At 45.4% G+C, this 20408-nt stretch overlaps 1 protein-coding gene across 2 annotated transcripts in view; it reads left to right on the top strand.

Moving 5' to 3' along the window:
* AFF3 (ALF transcription elongation factor 3) overlaps positions 1-20408 on the top strand; it is a 688775-nt gene that overhangs the window by 450409 nt on the left and 217958 nt on the right. For both annotated transcript variants that reach the window (XM_077296548.1, XM_077296549.1), the window contains exon 6: positions 16259-16310. In XM_077296548.1, the coding sequence (XP_077152663.1) occupies positions 16259-16310 (52 nt within the window). The remainder of the gene's footprint in view (positions 1-16258; positions 16311-20408) is intronic.

The following is a 20408-nucleotide window of genomic DNA, read 5'->3' as shown; positions in this document are numbered from 1 at the left end:
ACCAAAAAGGTCTATCTTCATCTCATCAGACCAGAGAATCTTATTTCTCATAGTCTGGGAGTCCTTCACATGTTTGTTTTTTTTAGCAAACTCTATGCGGGCTTTCATATGTCTTGCACTGACGAGAGGCTTGCGTCGGGCCACTCTACCATAAAGGCCCGACTGAAGGAGGGCTGCAGTGATGGTTGACTTTGTGGAACTTTTCTCCCATCTCCCTACTGCATCTCTGGAGCTCATCCACAGTGATCTTGGGGTCCTTCTTTACCTCTCTCACCAAGGCTCCTCTCCCATGATTACTCAGATTGGCTGGACGGCCAGGTCTAGGAAGACTCCCGGTGGTCTCAAACTTCTTCCATTTAAGGATTAGGGAGGCCACTGTGCTCTTAGGAACCTTGAGTACTGCAGAAATTCTGTTGTAACCTTTGCTAGATCTGTGCCTTGCCACAATTCTGTCTCTGAGCTCCTTGACCAGTTCCTTGACCTCATGATTCTCATTTGGTCTGACATGCACTGTGAGCTGTGAGGTCTTATATAGACAGGTGTGTGCCTTTCCAAATCAAGTCCTATCAGTTTAATTAAACACAGCTGGACTCCAATGAAGGAGTAGAACCATCTCAAGGAGGATCACAAGGAAATGGACAGCATGTGACTTAAATATGAGTGTCTGAGCAAAGGGTCTGAATACTTATGACCATGTGATATTTCAGTTTTTGTTTTTTAATAAATATGCAAAAATTTCTACATTTCTGTTTTTTTCCTGTAAAGATGGGGTGCAGAGCAGGGGCGTAACTACCGCGGTCGCAGCGGTCGCCAATGCGACCGGGCCCCACAGGTCAGGGGCCCAGGGCCGGCCCCTGACCTGCGGGGCCGGACTGGCCATTGGGCACTTCTGGCAAATGCCAGAAGAGCCGGTGCCAGTAGTGGGCCGCCCGCTGTACTCTTCCCCCCCGCCCCCCGCCCGTGCCGCCGCCGCCGCATTTAACTATACCGGCGTCTATGACACCGGTATAGTTCAATGCAATGATTTCGGAGAGAGCGTCTCCTGACGCTCCCTCTCCCATCATTCCCCGCTCTGCCTCTGACAGTACACTGCGGGTGCGCGATGACGTCATATCATCGCGCACCTGCTGTGTCCTGGGCAGACTGCAGCCGCCGGAAGCAGCGCGGGCAAAAGGAAAGGTGAGGAGAGTGTTTTTTTTTTTTTCTTTTTAACCGGACTGTGGGGCCATTATCGGGGGTGGTGGGATGAGATGTGGGCTGTGCTGGATATACCACTGTGCGGGCTGTGCTGGATATACCACTGTGCGGGCTGTGCTGGATATACCACTGTGCGGGCTGTCCTGGATATACCACTGTGCGGGCTGTGCTCTATATACCACTGTGCGGGCTGTGCTCTATATACCACTGTGCGGGCTGTGCTGGATATACCACTGTGCGGGCTGTGCTCTATATACCACTGTGCGGGCTGTGCTCTATATACCACTGTGCGGGGTGTGCTGGATATACCACTGTGCGGGGTGTGCTGGATATACCACTGTGCGGGCTGTGCTGGATATACCACTGTGCGGGCTGTGCTGGATAAACCACTGTGCGGGCTGTGCTGGATATACCACTGTGCGGGCTGTGCTCTATATACCACTGTGCGGGGTGTGCTGGATATACCACTGTGCGGGGTGTGCTGGATATACCACTGTGCGGGCTGTGCTGGATATACCACTGTGCGGGCTGTGCTGGATAAACCACTGTGCGGGCTGTGCTGGATATACCACTGTGCGGGCTGTGCTGGATATACCACTGTGCGGGCTGTGCTGGATATACCACTGTGCGGGCTGTCCTGGATATACCACTGTGCGGGCTGTGCTCTATATACCACTGTGCGGGCTGTGCTCTATATACCACTGTGCGGGCTGTGCTCTATATACCACTGTGCGGGCTGTGCTCTATATACCACTGTGCGGGCTGTGCTGGATATACCACTGTGCGGGCTGTGCTGGATATACCACTGTGCGGGCTGTCCTGGATATACCACTGTGCGGGCTGTGCTCTATATACCACTGTGCGGGCTGTGCTCTATATACCACTGTGCGGGGTGTGCTGGATATACCACTGTGCGGGGTGTGCTGGATATACCACTGTGCGGGCTGTGCTGGATATACCACTGTGCGGGTTGTGCTGGATATACCACTGTGCGGGCTGTGCTGGATATACCACTGTGCGGGCTGTGCTGGATATACCACTGTGCGGGCTGTCCTGGATATACCACTGTGCGGGCTGTGCTCTATATACCACTGTGCGGGCTGTGCTCTATATACCACTGTGCGGGCTGTGCTCTATATACCACTGTGCGGGCTGTGCTCTATATACCACTGTGCGGGCTGTGCTGGATATACCACTGTGCGGGCTGTGCTGGATAAACCACTGTGCGGGCTGTGCTCTATATACCACTGTGCGGGCTGTGCTGGATATACCACTGTGCGGGCTGTGCTGGATATACCACTGTGCGGGCTGTGCTGGATATACCACTGTGCGGGCTGTGCTGGATATACCACTGTGCGGGCTGTCCTGGATATACCACTGTGCGGGCTGTGCTCTATATACCACTGTGCGGGCTGTGCTTTTTTTTTTTTCTTTTTAACCGGACTGTGGGGCCATTATCAGGGGTGGTGGGATGAGATGTGGGCTGTGCTCTATATACCCCTGTGCGGGCTGTGCTGTATATATCCCTGTGCGGGCTGTGCTGTATATATCCCTGTGCAGGCTGTGCTGTATATACCCTGTGCCGGCTGTGCTGTATACATCCCTGTGTGGGCTGTGCTCTATATACCCCTGTGCGGGCTGTGCTGTATATATCCCTGTGCGGGCTGTGCTGTATATATCCCTGTGCGGGCTGTGCTGTATATATCCCTGTGTGGGCTGTGCTCTATATACCACTGTGCGGGCTGTGCTCTATATACCACTGTGCGGGCTGTGCTGGATATACCACTGTGCGGGCTGTCCTGGATATACCACTGTGCGGGCTGTGCTCTATATACCACTGTGCGGGCTGTGCTGGATATACCACTGTGCTTGCTGTGCTGGATATACCACTGTGCGGGCTGTGCTGGATATACCACTGTGCGGGCTGTGCTGGATATACCACTGTGCGGGCTGTGCTCTATATACCACTGTGCGAGCTGTGCTCTATATACCACTGTGCGGGCTGTGCTGGATATACCACTGTGCTGGCTGTGCTCTATATACCACTGTGCGGGCTGTGCTCTATATACCACTGTGCGGGCTGTGCTGGATATACCACTGTGCGGGCTGTGCTTGATATACCACTGTGCGGGCTGTCCTGGATATACCACTGTGCGGGCTGTCCTGGATATACCACTGTGCGGGCTGTGCTGGATATACCACTGTGCGGGCTGTGCTGGATATACCACTGTGCGGGCTGTGCTCGATATACCACTGTGCGGGCTGTGCTCTATATACCACTGTGCGGGCTGTGCTGGATATACCACTGTGCGGGCTGTGCTGGCACCCAACACCATGTTGCAGTGCAGGAGATTCCTGCAACAGTCCGAGGCGTATCTAGGGGAATGTGGGGGGGGGGGGCCCATTTGGAAGTTCGCACCGGGGCCCATAGCTTTGTAGTTACGCCACTGGTGCAGAGTGTACATTAATGAGAAAAAATGAACTTTTTTTCATTTACCAAATGGCTGCAATGAAACAAAGAGTGAAAAATTTAAAGGGTTCTGAATACTTTCCGTACCTACTGTATACAGAGGCTGCAGACGTATTTAGGAAAAAATCTATGCTAAAAGATGAGAACGATATAATTTTCTTTAATAAAATAGTTAGATACACTATTCATTTATGCAAAAAAAATCTAACAACACACACACTTTAATTTTTACTTTTTGGCTTTAAACCGTCATAAAAAAAGCAAAGGTTTAGAGGTGATGTGAGCTAATGTCTGACACTTTAATCCCACACTATCTGGCTGAAACTAGACAAATGATGTCTTGTGCATGCATCAGTTTACTTTAACACTGCCTTGGATAAACTACTACTCCATGAATCAGACAGGAATTCAGTCAAAGGACTGATTCAATCTTTCTGAACCAAGGAGATTTCTAAAATAACCTAAATAAACACACACAGTGTTCTCAAAGTTTTTTTCTTTCTCCTCACCAATTTAGTTCCTGACTTGAGGGTCATTTACATTGTAAAAAATGTACACATAGGATTTCATTTAGCATGACCGACCTTATTTCCACAAATCACATATGAATACATTAACGCCTTAAGGCTCAGTTTCTGTCTCCATCTGCTCAGTTGCTTAATGCAACCATTCCATATTCCATATGTTTTGCTGGGAATGATACCAAGTCTCATTATTATTTGGACCTGTTCCCAACCAACTAAAACCTTTATTTTTACAGTCAAGAGACTTCTTTTTTTAGTTTGCTGTTTTAGAACTCAAGGGAACACTAGAACTGCATTCTGCTACATGGTTTTAGGCAAGCATTGAAACTGAACCATGCTTCTTGCATACACTTGTGTCTTAGGTTAAAGGGGTTTTCCGGTCTAAACTGATAAAGGTACCGTCACATTAAGCGACGCTGCAGCGTTATCGACAACGATGCCGATCGCTGCAGCGTCGCTGTGTGGTCGCTGGAGAGCTGTCACACAGACAGCTCTCCAGCGACCAACGATGCCGAAGTCCCCGGGTAACCAGGGTAAACATCGGGTTACTAAGCGCAGGGCCGCGCTTAATAACCCGATGTTTACCCTGGTTACCATTGTAAATGTAAAAGAAAACCACTACATACTCACCTTCTGATGTCCGTCAGGTCCCTGGCTGTCTGCTTCCCGCAATGACTGTGAGCGCCGGCCGTAAAGTAAAAGCAGAGCACAGCGGTGACGTCACCGCTGTGCTGTGCTTTACAGCCGGCCGGCGCTCACAGTCAGTGCGGGAAGCAGACGGCCAGGGACCTGACGGACATCAGAAGGTGAGTATGTAGTGTTTTTTTTTTACATTTACAATGGTAACCAGGGTAAATATCGGGTTACTAAGCGCGGCCCTGCCCTTAGTAACCCGATATTTACCCTGGTTACCATTGTAAAACATTGCTGGCATCGTTGCTTTTGCTGTCAAACCCGACGATACATGCCGATCTGACGACCAAATAAAGTTCTGGACTTTCAGCAATGACCAGCGATATCACAGCAGGATCCAGATCGCTGCTGCGTGTCAAACACAACGATATCGCTATCCAGGACGCTGCAACGTCACGGATCGCTATCGTTATCGTTGCAAAGTCGTTTAGTGTGAAGGTACCTTTAGTCTGCAGTCACTCTGTGCGTCTGCAGACTTATGAATCTCCCCAGTACACTTGGTGTGCTGCGGGGATTTGCCAATTTCTGAACCAGGAATGGCGGTGTTGTATAAGTTATGCATACTCCCAGCAAGAATCCGACTAGTGGGCGCGGCCTCCACTCCATATACTTGTATGGAGCCCACTGAACGGCTATATCACTAGTTGGGGTTCGACCTCGCTCTATACAAGTGTATAGAGCGAGGCTGTGCCTTCTAGTCTGGCTCTGCCTGGGATTATGAATAAATCATACATACCCTCAGGTCGCTGCTCAGAAACCGGCGAATACTCACCGTGCACATTGCGTGTGCTGGGAGATCCATAAGTCAGCAGTCATGCAGAGTGACTGTAGACTTATCATTTTGGGTCAAACAACCCCTTTAAAGGGAACCTATCACCCCGTTTTTTAAAGATTAGATAAAAATAGTGTGAAATAGGGGCAGAGCTGGGCTTTACATTAGTGCCTTTTTGGTGCCTTTACACCCCCGTTAGGCTGCCGAAATACCTTTGTGAAGTGGCCGTTTTGTCCTGTCACTCAAGTTGGTCAGGTCGGATGGGCGTGGTCACAGCGCTGTTTCTCCCCCAGATCAGGCTCATCATTACGTTGGTGGCGTAGTGGTGTGCGCATGTCCAAGGACCCGAATCCTGCACAGGGGAGTGAAAATAGCAGCGATGTCCGTTATTTCATTGGTGGTCGGTGGGCGCGGCCATCTTGCTTTGGCCGCGCGTGCGCAGAAGCGGCGCTCTGCTGGCCGCGGCTGCCATTTTCGTGAAGCCGAGATGCGAACTCTGCTTCACGAAAATGGCCGCCACGATAGCCATCTGCGCACGCGCGGATGCCCGCGGCCATTTTCCTGAAGCCGCGGCCAGCAGAGCGCCGCTTCTGCGCACGCGCGGCCAAAGCAAGATGGCCGCGCCCACCGACCACCAATGAAATAACGGACATCGCTGCTATTTTCACTCCCCTGTGCAGGATTCGGGACCTTGGACATGCGCACACCACTACGCCACCAACGTAATGATGAGCCTGATCTGGGGGAGAAACAGCGCTGTGACCACGCCCATCTGACCTGACCAACTTGAGTGACAGGACAAAACGGCCACTTCACAAAGGTATTTCGGCAGCCTAACGGGGGTGTAAAGGCACCAAAAAGGCACTAATGTAAAGCCCAGCTCTGCCCCTATTTCACACTATTTTTATCTAATCTTTAAAAAAACGGGGTGATAGGTTCCCTTTAAGTTCCAACGATGAGTTTTTAGTGAGTTTTTGATATTGCATATTTTTGCAGAATTAAAAAACAAGCATCTTACAGTTCCAGTAAAGCCAGTAAAGTGGATGGGATTTATAGCAATCTTATGCCCACTATGTTTTTTTTATGGAGGGTAAACTGAGTTGTGGTATGGGTTTCAACTCCGCAACATGTCAATTTTCTTTTTGGGTACACTGAATTTTATGTGCAGATTTTCAACATAGATTTGTATTAGATGCAGAAAATCCACAATTAAAAAATACATTGCATTTTTAATGATTATCCTCTGAGGAAATTCACTAAAACGTACACACGTGGTCAAAATTGTTGGTACCCTTCGTTTACTGACAGAAAAACCCACGATGGTCACAGAAATAACTTGAATCTGACAAAAGTAGTAATAAATAAAAGATCTATGAAAATGAACAAATGCAAAACATCGATGAAAATCACAAATAACATGGTTGACTTTTGAATGAGGCCTTAAAAGGTACCGGTCGCTTCCGGTGACTTCTCAGAACAAGTTATGGTGTGTGAGTGCATTATAAATAACACTATTACTAGTCATTATATTACTTGTATCCTGCACTTTTCATCTGTTATCCCCTCGGTAGGTTTGAAAGATGCTCAGCCTGGGGTTCAGCTGTTGTCTGAGTGAAACTGGGACTGGGACAGAAGTCATTTAATGGCTGGCTTCCCTCCATTCTTTCTGAGTCAGTTGCAATGGTTCATGTGGATTGGTTATATAAGCTACACTGCCTGTAAAATGAGAGTATGTGATCCCATGCAAAGGGCCACTGTGCCGTATCAACTGAAAGAGCTTGTGAGGATGGTGAGGAGTGTCGATTGTGAAACACATGGACAGTGAGAAGTTGTCACTGGGATTGTGCATACTTTACTATGAATATCTTTGTAAACCTACTGAAGATGTGTGCCAGAAGCGCAGTCAGCATAAACCTACCTCAGTGAGAGAATGACCGAGAAGTGGTCCTGCTATCTTGTGGCCAATAGTGGGCCTGAGTTTCAGAGGGAAATTGCAGAAATTGGAAATATGTTGATGCAGTAACATTTAAGCCCAGTATCTCTTCTTAGTAATTTTTTTTGTTACTGCGGTTAAAAGAGATTATGGCACATTTGTGCTTATACACCGACTTGAGAAATCTCCTGGCAACAGCCTTTCTGTAAGGGTACTGTCACACTCTGCAACTTTCCAACGATCACGACCAGCGATACGACCTGGCCGTGATCGTTGGAAAGTCGTGTGGTCGCTGGGGAGCTGTCACACAGACCGCTCTCCAGCGACCAACGATGCCGAAGGCCCCGGGTAACCAGGGTAAACATCGGGTTACTAAGCGCAGGGCCGCGCTTAGTAACCCGATGTTTACCCTGGTTACCATCGTAAAAGTAAAAAAAAACAAACAGTACATACTCACATTCCGGTGTCCTCCAGGTCCCTTGCAGTCTGCTTCCCGCTCTGACTGAGTGCCGCTGTAAAGTGAAAGCAGATCACAGCGGTGACGTCACCGCTGTGCTCTGCTCTTACTTTCCGGCCGGCAGTCAGTCAGAGCGGGAAGCAGACGGCAAGGGACCTGGCGGACACCGGACGCTAGTGTGAAAGTAGCCTTAGTGAGCTGGCAGTCTAACTTGTCTTGAGCAAGACAGATATTAGCAATTTTCCATTGTGAATCATGAATTCAGGAGGAAGGTGAGAGGAGGTGGCAGGTGAAAGAAGCATATTTCTCTGAGAAAATATATTATAAAATTTGCTTGTACTGTTGATTTATGTAAAGTTTTTTTTTAAATGAAAGTGACTATTCCTCCAGGGAGCCTCAGTCTTTCAGTTATAGGGATGAGGCTGGCTTCAGTCACCGGTCAGTCATAGCATTAGAACCGGCTCACAGTCAGTGCTGGGGTGTGGTTTCAGCTGCCACTCACTATGCACTGAGCGGTGATGGCCCACCCATATGACCGATGCTGCCGGGAGGAATAAAGTTAGTTTCCGCCCAGCATAGGGGCTCTCAGTGCTAAATAGATTTCCTGTCGCTGGTAACATGAAATGAAGTAAATTGTGTATGTGTATGTAAAAGGTTTCTCTCTAAGGAGACAGACACAAGGCTTCCTCTAGGGTATATCATTGATGACATTCACAATACAGGAGCACCAATGAGCCATCAAATGAGCCAGCAAAAGGAAGCCCACCAAATATTGTTCATCAAGGTTAAAGCATTGCTCCCCCTGAAATGGTATAGCTGAATAGATAGGAACATTCTACAAATTTTCTTGGCAACAAAATTGATTCTGTGGAGAATTTTTAAAGATATTTCCGTAAAGAAAGATTGCGAGCTATCCTTTCTCAGTGATCACATGAAGTGTACCAAAAAGGATTGATGAGTAGGTTCCTAGATCCTCCTCTCAATTTGGAGGTTGTCCACTACTTTAACATTGATGGCCTATCCTTAGGCCGCACCCCTACCGATGAGACATTGATGACCTGTCCCTAAGGATAGGCAAGCAGTGTTAAAGTAGTGGACAATCTCTTTAAGCATTTTACTACTGAGACCTCACTGCACTGACAAAGGTGATGATTCGGTCTCAACATTTGTGGTCAATAGCCATCCCAAAATTCAAAATGCTGCTCAATTTACATTTAGTTTCTTCTAATACTCTGTATAAGCTAAAGATAAGTAAAAAATTAGTCAGTTATGTTCTGATGATTTTTGTGTTGTGTAAATTAGACCTATTCAAATGTATACACATGGCGGGGAAAATTGATCTTTTACATACAAACAAAAGTGTCCCTCTTTAACCATGCATAACTTTGGGAGATAACACGGGCATACCGCAATATAAAATAGTGTCCTATATTTCAGGGGACAGAAGATCGCAGCGTTTGGCTCCACGCACTCCTGTACTGGTTGGATCTACTTTTCTTTCCAGTTAGCTGTGCATTTCCCTTGTTCATTTATTGCAAGGGTTAAGCAGTTCTGTTTAGCAGTGATTGCCAGTGATAGCTTGCTGTATCTTGGTATTGGTGTGGAGGTGTGAGCTGTGGAAAGAGAAGTTGTCTAGGAGTGGTCTCCAGAGATTGCTGATTGAAAGTTTGTTTGGTGTCTTCCTTTTCTTTATCTCCTTTCTGGTTTGTCTAATCCTTCCTTTTCTTTTATACCTTCCTGTACTCTGGGTGTGTATTGAGTGATTGCTGTTTCTTTTACCCATGTCTGTTTCCCTTTGTGTTTAGATTTTAGAGCAGAAATAGTGTTCCTGCTACCCCGTGCACTAGCCAGGGCCGTGCTTAGGGCTCATTTCCACTTGCGAGACATACGGCCGAGTCTCGCAGGTTAAAACCCTCTTCTGGCGCCGGCACTTTGGAGCGGAGCGTGCAGCTCCATGTATTGCTGTGCGGCCGCATGCTCCGCTCTGGAGTGACGGCGCCAGAAGAGGGTTTTAACCTGCAAGACTCGGCCGTATGTCTCGCAAGTGGAAATGAGCCCTTAGGGTAAGACTGGGATAGCAGATAATCAAAACCCACTAGGGGTACAAGAATCCAAATAATCTAAGTAGGGGTAAGCAGAATCAGATATGATAGATAAAATATAACTTTTAATATTCAAAATTAAAATATGGGTAGGTAATACCTTGCAATGATGTATAAAGACATTAACCCCCATAACGTCCAATGACGGGCAGAGTCCGTCATTGGACAACAACCCCTGTTTGGGCTCATTTCCACATGCGAGAGACAAAACGGTCTGATTTACAGACCGAAAAAACGGAGGAAAATCATGCGATTGTCATGCGAGTGTCATTCGAGTGTCATGCGAGTGTCATGCGATTTTTTATCGCAACATCTGTATGACATCCGTATTGCTGTCCGATTTTTATGCACCGGTGTCCTTTGAAAAGCCGGCAAATCAGTGCTGTGTACAGTAAAATCACACTGACAGGTTAGAATAGAATAGATATATACACATAGAGTGTGTATATATACATATATATATATCAGTGAGACACCTATTTATGTATATTTATATTTAATGCAGCGCTAGATAGCGTAAAAGCCGCTAATTCAATTGCCGGCTTTTGCTCTCTCCTTCACAAACCCGACAGGATATGAGACATGGTTTACATACAGTAAACCATCTCATATCCCTTCTTTTATTACATATTCTTCTTCACTAATGTAAGAAGTGTCTGTGTGTCAAATTTGGAGGCTCTAGCTATTAAATTAAAGGGTTAAATCGCGGAAAAAATTGGCATGGGCTCCCGCGCAATTTTCTCCGCCAGAGTGGTAAAGCCAGTGACTGAGGGCAGATATTAATAGCCTAGAGAGGGTCCATGGTTATTGGCCCCCCCTGGCTACAAACATTTGCCCCCAGCCACCCCAGAAAAGGCACATCTGGAAGATGCGCCTGTTCTGGCACTTGGCCACTCTCTTCCCATTCCCGTGTAGCGGTGGGATATGGGGTAATGAAGGGTTAATGTCACCTTGCTATTGTAAGGTGACATTAAGCCAGATTAATAATGGAGAGGCGTCAATTATGACACCTAACCATTATTATTCCAAAAGTAGGAAATGGTTAATAAAACACACACACATTATTACAAAGTACTTTAATGAAATAAAGACACAGGGTGTTGTAATATTTTATTATTCTCTTAATCCACCTGAAGACCCTCGTTCTGTAAAAAAAAAAAAAACAATATCCCATACCTTCCGAAGATCAGTCACGTCCCACGATGTAAATCCATCTGAAGGGGTTAAATCATTTTACAGCCTGGAGCTGTGCTAATGCAGTGCTCGTGGCTGTAAAACCCCGGGGAATGAATGGAGTGCAGGGGAATGTCCTGTAGTTACCTTGAGTCGCGGTGATGCGCCCCCTGCTGGATGTCCTCATATGAACTCGAGCGTGGGGCTCGTATCGCTGAGAGGAAGCATCGAGGGAGCTGAGTGAGTATTTTATTTCCAGCGGGCGGGTGCACAGGGGGTGGGAAGGGGGAGGTTGCCAGGAAGTTTATTTTAACCACAAAAAAAAAAAAAAAACATTGATTTTTCATTCCTTCTCTCCAGCGAACGCTGCTGGAGAGAAGAAATGAATGGCGGCTTCAGCACCACAAGCAGGGGGGACAGCGCTTACTGAGCGCTGTCTCCTGCACGGCACACGGACGGCACACGGACAGCATCCGTGTGCGGTACGTGTTTTACACGGACCCATTGACTTTAATGGGTCCGTGTGATCCGTGCGCTCCCACGAACACTGACATGTCTCCGTGTTTTTCAACACGGTCCATGAAAACACGCTGACATGTGCAGAGACACATTGATTTTAATGTGTCTACGTGAGTCAGTGTCTCCGGTACGTGAGAAAACTGTCACCACACGTACCGGAGCCACTGATGTGTGAAACAGGCCTCAGGTCGGCGCCGTTATATTGATTACAATGATACTTGGTTGATGAAATCCATCATGTGGTTGTTGTTTAATCTTTATTTTCAGTTTTGGGTTAATGATATCTTCGTGCTTTGCATGTGAACTAACTGTCATATTTAAGCATCTTACTAATACTTTGCTTTTGCAAATTTCTCTCTCTACCTCCACAACTTTCTCCACAATTTTTTGGCGATTCGTCTTAGCATTAAGCCATACTGGTGTGAATTGCAAGTCCTGGATTAGCAAAGCTCCAATGACCCTTCACCACACCTCTTGAATTGTACACCCTTTCCCATAACTAAACATGCTACAAAACTACTTTTAGACATCTTAACAGTAGCCTTATGTCTTTTTGCAAGACAGTGAAAACAGACTTCCCACCTTCCTCTTTTGCCTTATGTGCAAAAATCGAGGACGTTAGGAATTTAAAACACATTGCGGTATTAATTAAACAGTGCGGTATTAATTAAACAGTTCAAGACTGATCATTTCTGACCAGGCACATTTTCCTGTTTTTTTTTTCGTACATGCAAAAAACGACAAGAGTCGTAAAAAGTTGTCTTAGTGCTACATGGGATATAGTTTCTATTTATTTATTTTATACTTATTTTTATACTCACTTTTTAAAATTCTTTTGGAAATACGTTTCAGTTTTTCCCATAGTTTAAATTATTTTTTATGACCACTAAAAACAGCTAAAATACATTTTAATGTATTGGAAATGGTTTTTTTTTCATGGGGGAGAGGCTAGTAACAGATTATATTATCTGTTGCTTTTCTTACTTATTTTTTTTTTACCTACTTTTTATTTATCTTTAAATTAGTTCACATATTCTGCCCCCATAAGGTCATTAATCCCTTCACGACCTTGGAGTTTTCCATTTTTGCTTTTCCGTTTGCTGCTCCCTGTCTTCCCAGAGCCGTAACAATTTTTTCTGTTAATATTGCCGTCTGAGGGCTTGGTTTTTGTGGGACGAGTTGTACTTTTGATCAACACCATTGATTTTACTATATTGTTTACGGAAAATCGGGAAAAAAATTCAAAGTGTATTGAAATCGCAAAAAAAGTGCAATTCACACTTGGTTTTTTTACCATTTTTTTACCATTTTTTTACCATGTTCACTAAATGCTAAAACTGATCTGCCATGATGATTCTCCAGGTCATTAAAAGTTTGCAGAAACCAAACATGTTAAGGTTAGTGATGAGCGAATATACCCGTTACTCGAGATTTCTCAAGCATGCTCGAGTGTCCTCAGAGTATTTTTTAGTGCTCGGAGATTTAGTTTTTCTTGCCGCAGCTGAATGATTTACATCTGCTAGCCAGTATAAGTACATGTGGGGGTTGCCTGGTTGCTAGGGAATTCCCACATGTACTTATGCTGGCTAACAGATGCAAATCATTCAGCTGCGGCAAGAAAAACTAATTTTCCGAGCACTAAAAAATACTCAGAGGACACCCGAGCATGCTCGAAAAATCTCGAGTAACGAGTATATTCACTTCACTTCACTAGTTAAGGTTCTTTTTTATTTAAGCGGTAAAAAAAATCCAAAGTTTGCAAAAGAAGAAAAATATGATCCCATTTTCCAAAACCTGTAGCGACTCCATTTTTCAGGGGCTGGGTGAGGACTTATTTTTTGCATGCCGAGCTAATGTTTTTATTGTCACCATTTTGGGGTAGATGCATGGGCGGACATACCGCTGGTTCAACTGGTGCAACTGCATCGGGGCCCAGAGCGGGAGGGGGCCCCCGACAGACTGCAAAGCAATGTTGTTAATGACAGCCAGTGGCAGTATTACTGCTAACAGGAGAAGCAGGGGGCCCGCTCTGCTGCACGCATGTTATCTGTTGGTCAAACGGGCCCCCCTCCTCACCTGTTAGCATACATTATGCTGCTTTCCGGCCGGCTGTCACTGGTGCGGTCTGTGGTGAGGTGACGGACGTGCACACAGTGACATTTGTGCATGGTTACCTCTCAGCCAATCACAGACTTTGCCTTACAAGCACAAGCTAGGAGCGGAAAGCTGCTGCAGAGGACGAGTGTGGACCAGGCTGACAGGATCTTTGCTGCCTTGCGGAAATCTTGTAAGCATACACACTATTGTTTTTGAAAAATAAAGAAACAACAATTTATATATGAACCATGTTGGGAGTAGTGGTTACTGGTCATGAGCGAGCATGTTTGGAAAAGGCATTATCTAAACATGCTCAAGTGCTAATAGAGCATCTTCGGCATTCTCTAATAATTTGTTCGAGTTCCCGCTGCTGCATGATTCGTGGCTATTTGACAGCTGCAACACGTGGGGATAGCCTGTTTGTTAGGCAACCCCTGCATGTGTGGCAGCTGTGGAACAGCCACGAGACATGAAGAGGTGGGGAGTCGAAAATATTATTCGAGCACGCTGAAGACACTCAGCACATAAACATGTTCCGATAATGCCTTATCTGAGCACGTTCGCTCATCACTGATGCCCATGACCTAAGGAAAGTGACATATCCTCAAATTATGTGCACAGAGGCCTGCTAGTAACATGCACCAGCCTCGTCTTTGTCTGGCTGCAATCTCTTTCAATTAGACCATAAGTTGTATGAAAAATCGCTCATGTCCCCTGGTGCACTGGTTATTATTAGGTCAGTTTTCTGTCTGTTGAACTCATCGTATATTTGGTATCATACTGACCAAATATACGATTATTTGAGTGACCTTTACTACAACTCTTAACCCCTTCACAACATGCACTGTGCATGTACAGCGCAAGTAGGGTTGTATGGGGACAGATTACAATGTGAGTTCACCCAATACCCGGCATGTAATGCCTGCATGTTACATAAATATTACAACCACCTATATGCTTACATAACTTTGTTGCGGTATGGGGGGGGCCCAGGAAGATTTCTTGCACAGGGGCCCTCTGCAGTCTGTGTCCCCCCTGGGTAGATGCGATCTTTTGATTGCCTGTTGTTGCATATTATTGCAATGTTGCGGCAACCAAAATTCTGGTGTTTAGTTTTGATTTATCTCTTGCTGATAAAATAATGATTTTATCATAATTATGGCAAGCAGCCCAGTAAGTGACACATCACTGCAATCAGGATCTCTGTGACTACATTATGCTGCTCTCAAATTAGGTAGCAAAAACCTGGTGTCAAATTGTCCTTCAGGTGAGAATTCAGAGTCCAGCTGAAAAATAAAATATCTTTTGAGTCCAAAATTATTCAGTCTCCACCCACTCAGACTGACTGACTGACCGTAGTAGCTTGTACTGAGCAGTGTGAGATCTCAGCAGCAAGAGGGACACAGAGGAGCTGTCAGGCTAGGTGAGAATAGACTAACCCAGCGGATGCTAAAAAAAATACAGCATACAGAATTATGTGTTGAGGGGATAAACACTTTTTTGATCATGTACATTTTAAAGTGTTGATGTATAAGACTTGATGTCACACAGATATCACAAGGACATAAAAAATGGACACACGAATGAGAATATGGTTGAAAATCGTCTGAGTTTTCTGCATGAAACTTGATCGATTTTTCATATGCTTATCTGTCTCCAACCTAACTCAGAGAATGGAACAGTATGAACTGAGCAGGAACACTGACTTATTTGTATCCTTTTTGCTCTCAATCACTTGATATTCTCAGTTAGATAAAGGACACTTTTCCACCAAAATGGTAGGTATTTTAAATCACTATTTAAATAGCTAAATATTTTAAAAGTTGCCTACGTTTGTATTTAGGAACGAGATAAATAATAAAGTCTGTGTAAAGGTGTACATGGCCTTAAAATATCAGGTTACAATTTGCATATATTACTTACATTCTTTAATTATAAAATTAATTATTGAATGACAAGAGTTTCTATTTACTTATAAGGATAATAGAAACTACAAAGCTGTTCGTAAAATTAATTAAGCCTTTCTCATTCTACAGTACTTAAATGCTGTTTGATCTTTAATATCCTGCCCAGAAGCCACTTTAGGTCTTGGATTTGTTTCCTAAGGTAATTATAATTTGTCAAACACCAACAAGAATTGTGCTGCGACTCTGTAATAATATACTAATTAGCCTAACTTTGATGTCCTATAGTATTTTTTAATTAAGCTAACAGTCTGACACCATTGCTAACATAATTGCTGGTTACTTGTTACAATTCTTCACACTAAATAAAAGCCTTTTTATCAGTTTTGTAATTTTTTTTAACTTTTTCATTTATAGAACATTAGAAGATGACTTGAAGCTAAGCAGTGACGAGGATGACTGTATTCAGGTAACATTAATTACCTCTATGTAGCCATGTATCATTATTGTTCATTATCTGACATTATGGAATTGCATCACATCCATTTTGTCACAGGAAGAATTCAAGAAGCAATATCGACTCGACCTTTGTCTAATCAAGTGAAGTGAGGAAGAAAGAAATATTCCACTCGTTATGTCACTGCTGAATAATTGCTACAGTTTTAACAGTATATAGTAATCTATAATAGCAGCCCTTTTTCATATGCCATAATAAGGTATATGAAGTCTTCCTTTTAAGCTGCCTGGTCACTTGTAAAGCATATGTGATAAGCACAGTTCAAAGTCGGGACTGATAATACCAGTCCTGCCTTATTAGTGCAGTTTCTGAGGTAAGAAGTGCAGATGGACCTGGTCTATCTGTGATCTCTAAATCCTTGCTTTTCAGGCATACATTCCAGTTTTTGTTCTGCAACCCTTGGTGTATACAGTATTTTGTGGTTTTAAACATTTTAAAAAATACAAGCCACATATTGAAACAGTCTGTTATCTCAGTCAGACGCCTGGTCTATCTGTGGTCTCCAAATCCTTGCTTTTCAGGCGTACATTCCAGTTTTTGGTCTGCTACCCTTGGTGTATACAGTATTTTGTGGTTCAAAAAATTTTACAAAATACAGGCCATATATTGAAAGTTTGTTATCTCAGTCAGATGCCTGGTCTATCTGTGGTCTCCAAATCTTTACTTTTAAGGCATACATTCCAGTTTTTGTTCTGCTACCATTGGTGTATACAGTATTTTGTTGTTTAAATTTTTTTTTAAAATACAGGCCACATTTTCAAACAGTCTGTTATCTCAGCCAGACACCTGGTCTATCTGTGGTCTCCAAATCCTTGCTTTTCAGGCATACATTCCAGTTTTTGGTCTGCTACCCTTGGTGTATACAGTATTTTGTTGTTTAAAAAATTATAAAAAATACAGGCCACATATTGAAACATTCTGTTATCTCAGTCAGATGCCTGGTATATCTGTCGTCTCCAAATCCTTGCTTTTCAGGCATACATGCCAGTATCATACCGTTGCTGCCGCCTCCTCGCTCGCTCCCGGCCTCTGTTTCTCGTGCGCGCGCGCATACCAGGTTCAGTGCTGCGCGTGTGCACTTCTGATCTTCTGTCGGTGCTCCTCTTCGTCTCCTCTATGGTCCTGGAGGACTAGTATAGGAAGTCGGTCCTCCTTATTGTCCTCTCTATGGTTCTGGAGGTCTGTTACCCGGAAGTGCTACCCTGCCTTTAGGTATTTAAACTGCTTCCTGCCGTCCCTCTGTGCCTGGTTATCATTTGTTCCTTCAGGTGTTCCTGGCCGCTCTTAGTCTCTGTGAAGTTCGTTTTCCCTCTGACTTTGGGTTTATCCTGTCTTTCCTGTATCCTGCTAGCCTCTGCGTTCCCTCAGTTCCTCCGCCAGTCCCTGTACTGCTGCAGTTTACCCACCAGTCCTATGTCTCTGCAGTACTCACCTATCCTGTGGTCCTACTATCTCCGCCTCTTCTTGGTCTTCTCCCGTCCTGGTCCTCCAGCTTCCGTGGCGATAGTCCCTCATGGGCCTGCCCCTAACTCTCCCTGTATAGGGGGCGGTCTATCTGGTCAGCTCGTCCGTGAGGGGTTCGTCGTCGCGGTCTAGAGGGTCCACTTTCCGTTTTCCCTCTTTGAATCGTCACACTCAAAATAGGACTGCACTTGGTTGACATCTGAGTGCAGCCTGATTCTTACAGCATAACAGTATAACCAGGCCATGGACCCCGCTGGTGTCTCTGCCACTCAAAAGGAGTTACTTTTTTTGCGGGAGAACCAGACTAGAATCATGTCCTTTCTCAAGAAAATGGAGTCTCGTCTCGCGACGTTACAGTCTACCGACCCTGGTAACGCTACTCAGTTGGCGGCTCTTCAGAAAGAGTTAAGTCAACAACGGGACACTCAGTCCCATATTTTGAATTTTATGGCCTGTCGATAATCGACTTCTCTCTCTTCAGACTGCCACTTCTGCTCCTGTACAGGCGTCCGCTCCACAGCCCTCGCCCCGTCTTGCCAGGCCACCTCGGTATGGTGGGGATCCTAAATTATGTCGCGGGTTTCTCAACCAGTATCAACTACACTTTGAATTATCCTCACTACTGTACCCAACTGACCGAGCTAAGGTGGCTTTTGTGATGTCCCATTTGGAGGGTGAGGCTTTGGCTTAGGTGAATCCTCTTTGGGAGCGAGATGATCCAGTGGTTTCTCAACTTGCTCTCTTTTTAGACACCTTCCGCAAGGTGTTTGATGAACCTGGTCGTCTGGTATCGACTACTGAGTCCCTTTTCAACCTTAGGGGACTCTTTCTGTAGCTCAATATGCCTTCCGTTTCCGGACGCTGTCCTCTGATTTAGGTTGGAATAATGAGGCTTTGGTGGGAGCATTTTGGCGAGGTTTGTCTTCTCGTATTAAGGATGAGCTGGCAGGTCGGGATACTCCTTCTGCTTTAGATGACCTTATCTCTTTGGCGACTCGCATTGATTTGCGGTTCCAGGAGCGTTCTCATGAGGTTGTCAGAGAGAGGAGATCTCTTCGTTTATCCTCCGTTACACGTGGTACTTCTCTTTCCCAAACCTCTGCAGCTTCTTCCTCTTCTTCCCCTGAGTCTATGCAGGTTGATCGCCTCAAGCTTGCCGAACAATGCCGAAAGGAGAGACTCGCACAGGGCTTACGCTTTTAATGTGGCAGCGCTTCTCATCTTCTGTGTTCTTGTCCCCAGAAGCCGGAAAACGCCTCCGCCTAGGTCAGGTAAGAGAGGCCTCCCTAGGTAGCCATAATTCCTCTCCACCTTTGATTTTGCCTGTTATTTTACACATGGGTTCCAGTCGCTTCTCTCTTGAGGCTTATGTAGATTCTGGTGCGGCTGGGAATTTTGTTCAACTTGAGCTGGTCGAGAGGCTTGGGATTCCTGTCAGATCCTTGGAGGTTCCTATGCAAATAGCTTCTGTCGATGGTCAGCCTTTGCGGGAGGTCGTTTCTTCTGTCACAGAGGAGATTGAGATTCAAATTGGAGCTTTACATCGAGAAAAGTTGGCATTTTATGTTTTACTGTCTGTATCCCATGCATTTCTTTTAGGACTCCCCTGGCTAAGAAACCATGAACCTACTCTGAATTGGCGTACTGGGGACGTCCTATCCTGGGGACAGTTTTGTCAAAACAGATGCCTGCTTCCCGTCAAGCCTGCTAGTTTCTCTCCCTCGGCTCCGGAACTAGCGAATCTACACGCAGCTTATCACTCTTTTTTGGACATTTTAAACAAGAAGGAAGCAGAGGTCTTACCTCCGCATCACCCATACGACTGTCCGATAGATCTTGTATCCGGCTCTACTCCTCCTAGAGGTCGTATTTATCCTCTGTCACCCTCCGAGACTCAAGCCATGTCTGAATACGTTCAAGAGAATCTGGCCAGAGGCTTTATACGGAAGTCCTCCTCACCTGCAGGCGCTGTTTTTTTCTTCGTCAAGAAGGACGGTTCCCTTCGTCCCTGCATTGATTACCGTGGCCTCAATAACATCACCATTAAAAACAAGTATCCACTTCCTCTCATCCCAGAACTTTTTGATCATCTGCGTGGAGCACAAATCTTCACTAAACTGGATCTCAGAGGAGCTTACAACTTGATCCGAATTCGTTCGGGAGATGAATGGAAGACTGCGTTTAACACCAGAGACGGTCATTATGAGTATTTGGTGATGTCTTTCGGCTTATGTAATGCTCCTGCAGTTTTTCAAGAGTTGGTGAATTATGTTTTTCGGGACCTACTTTACACCTGTGTAGTGGTGTACTTGGACGACAGCCTTGTGTTTTCACCGGATCTGCTTTCTCATAGGAGACATGTGCGGCAAGTTCTTCTCCGTCTGAGGGAGAATCGTCTGTATGCTAAACTTGAGTAGTGTGCCTTCGAACAGTCGTCCCTGCCGTTCCTGGGCTTCATCATCTCTGATTCCGGTCTGTGTATGGATCCAGCTAAAGTTTCTGCCGTACTCAACTGGCCACGTCCGCTTGGGGTTAAGGCGATTCAGCGTTTTCTAGGATTCGCAAATTACTATTGGCAATTTATTC

Source organism: Ranitomeya variabilis, chromosome 3, assembly GCF_051348905.1.
Source record: "Ranitomeya variabilis isolate aRanVar5 chromosome 3, aRanVar5.hap1, whole genome shotgun sequence".
NCBI lineage: Eukaryota > Metazoa > Chordata > Amphibia > Anura > Dendrobatidae > Ranitomeya > Ranitomeya variabilis.
This window is presented reverse-complemented; position numbering and strand designations above follow the sequence as displayed.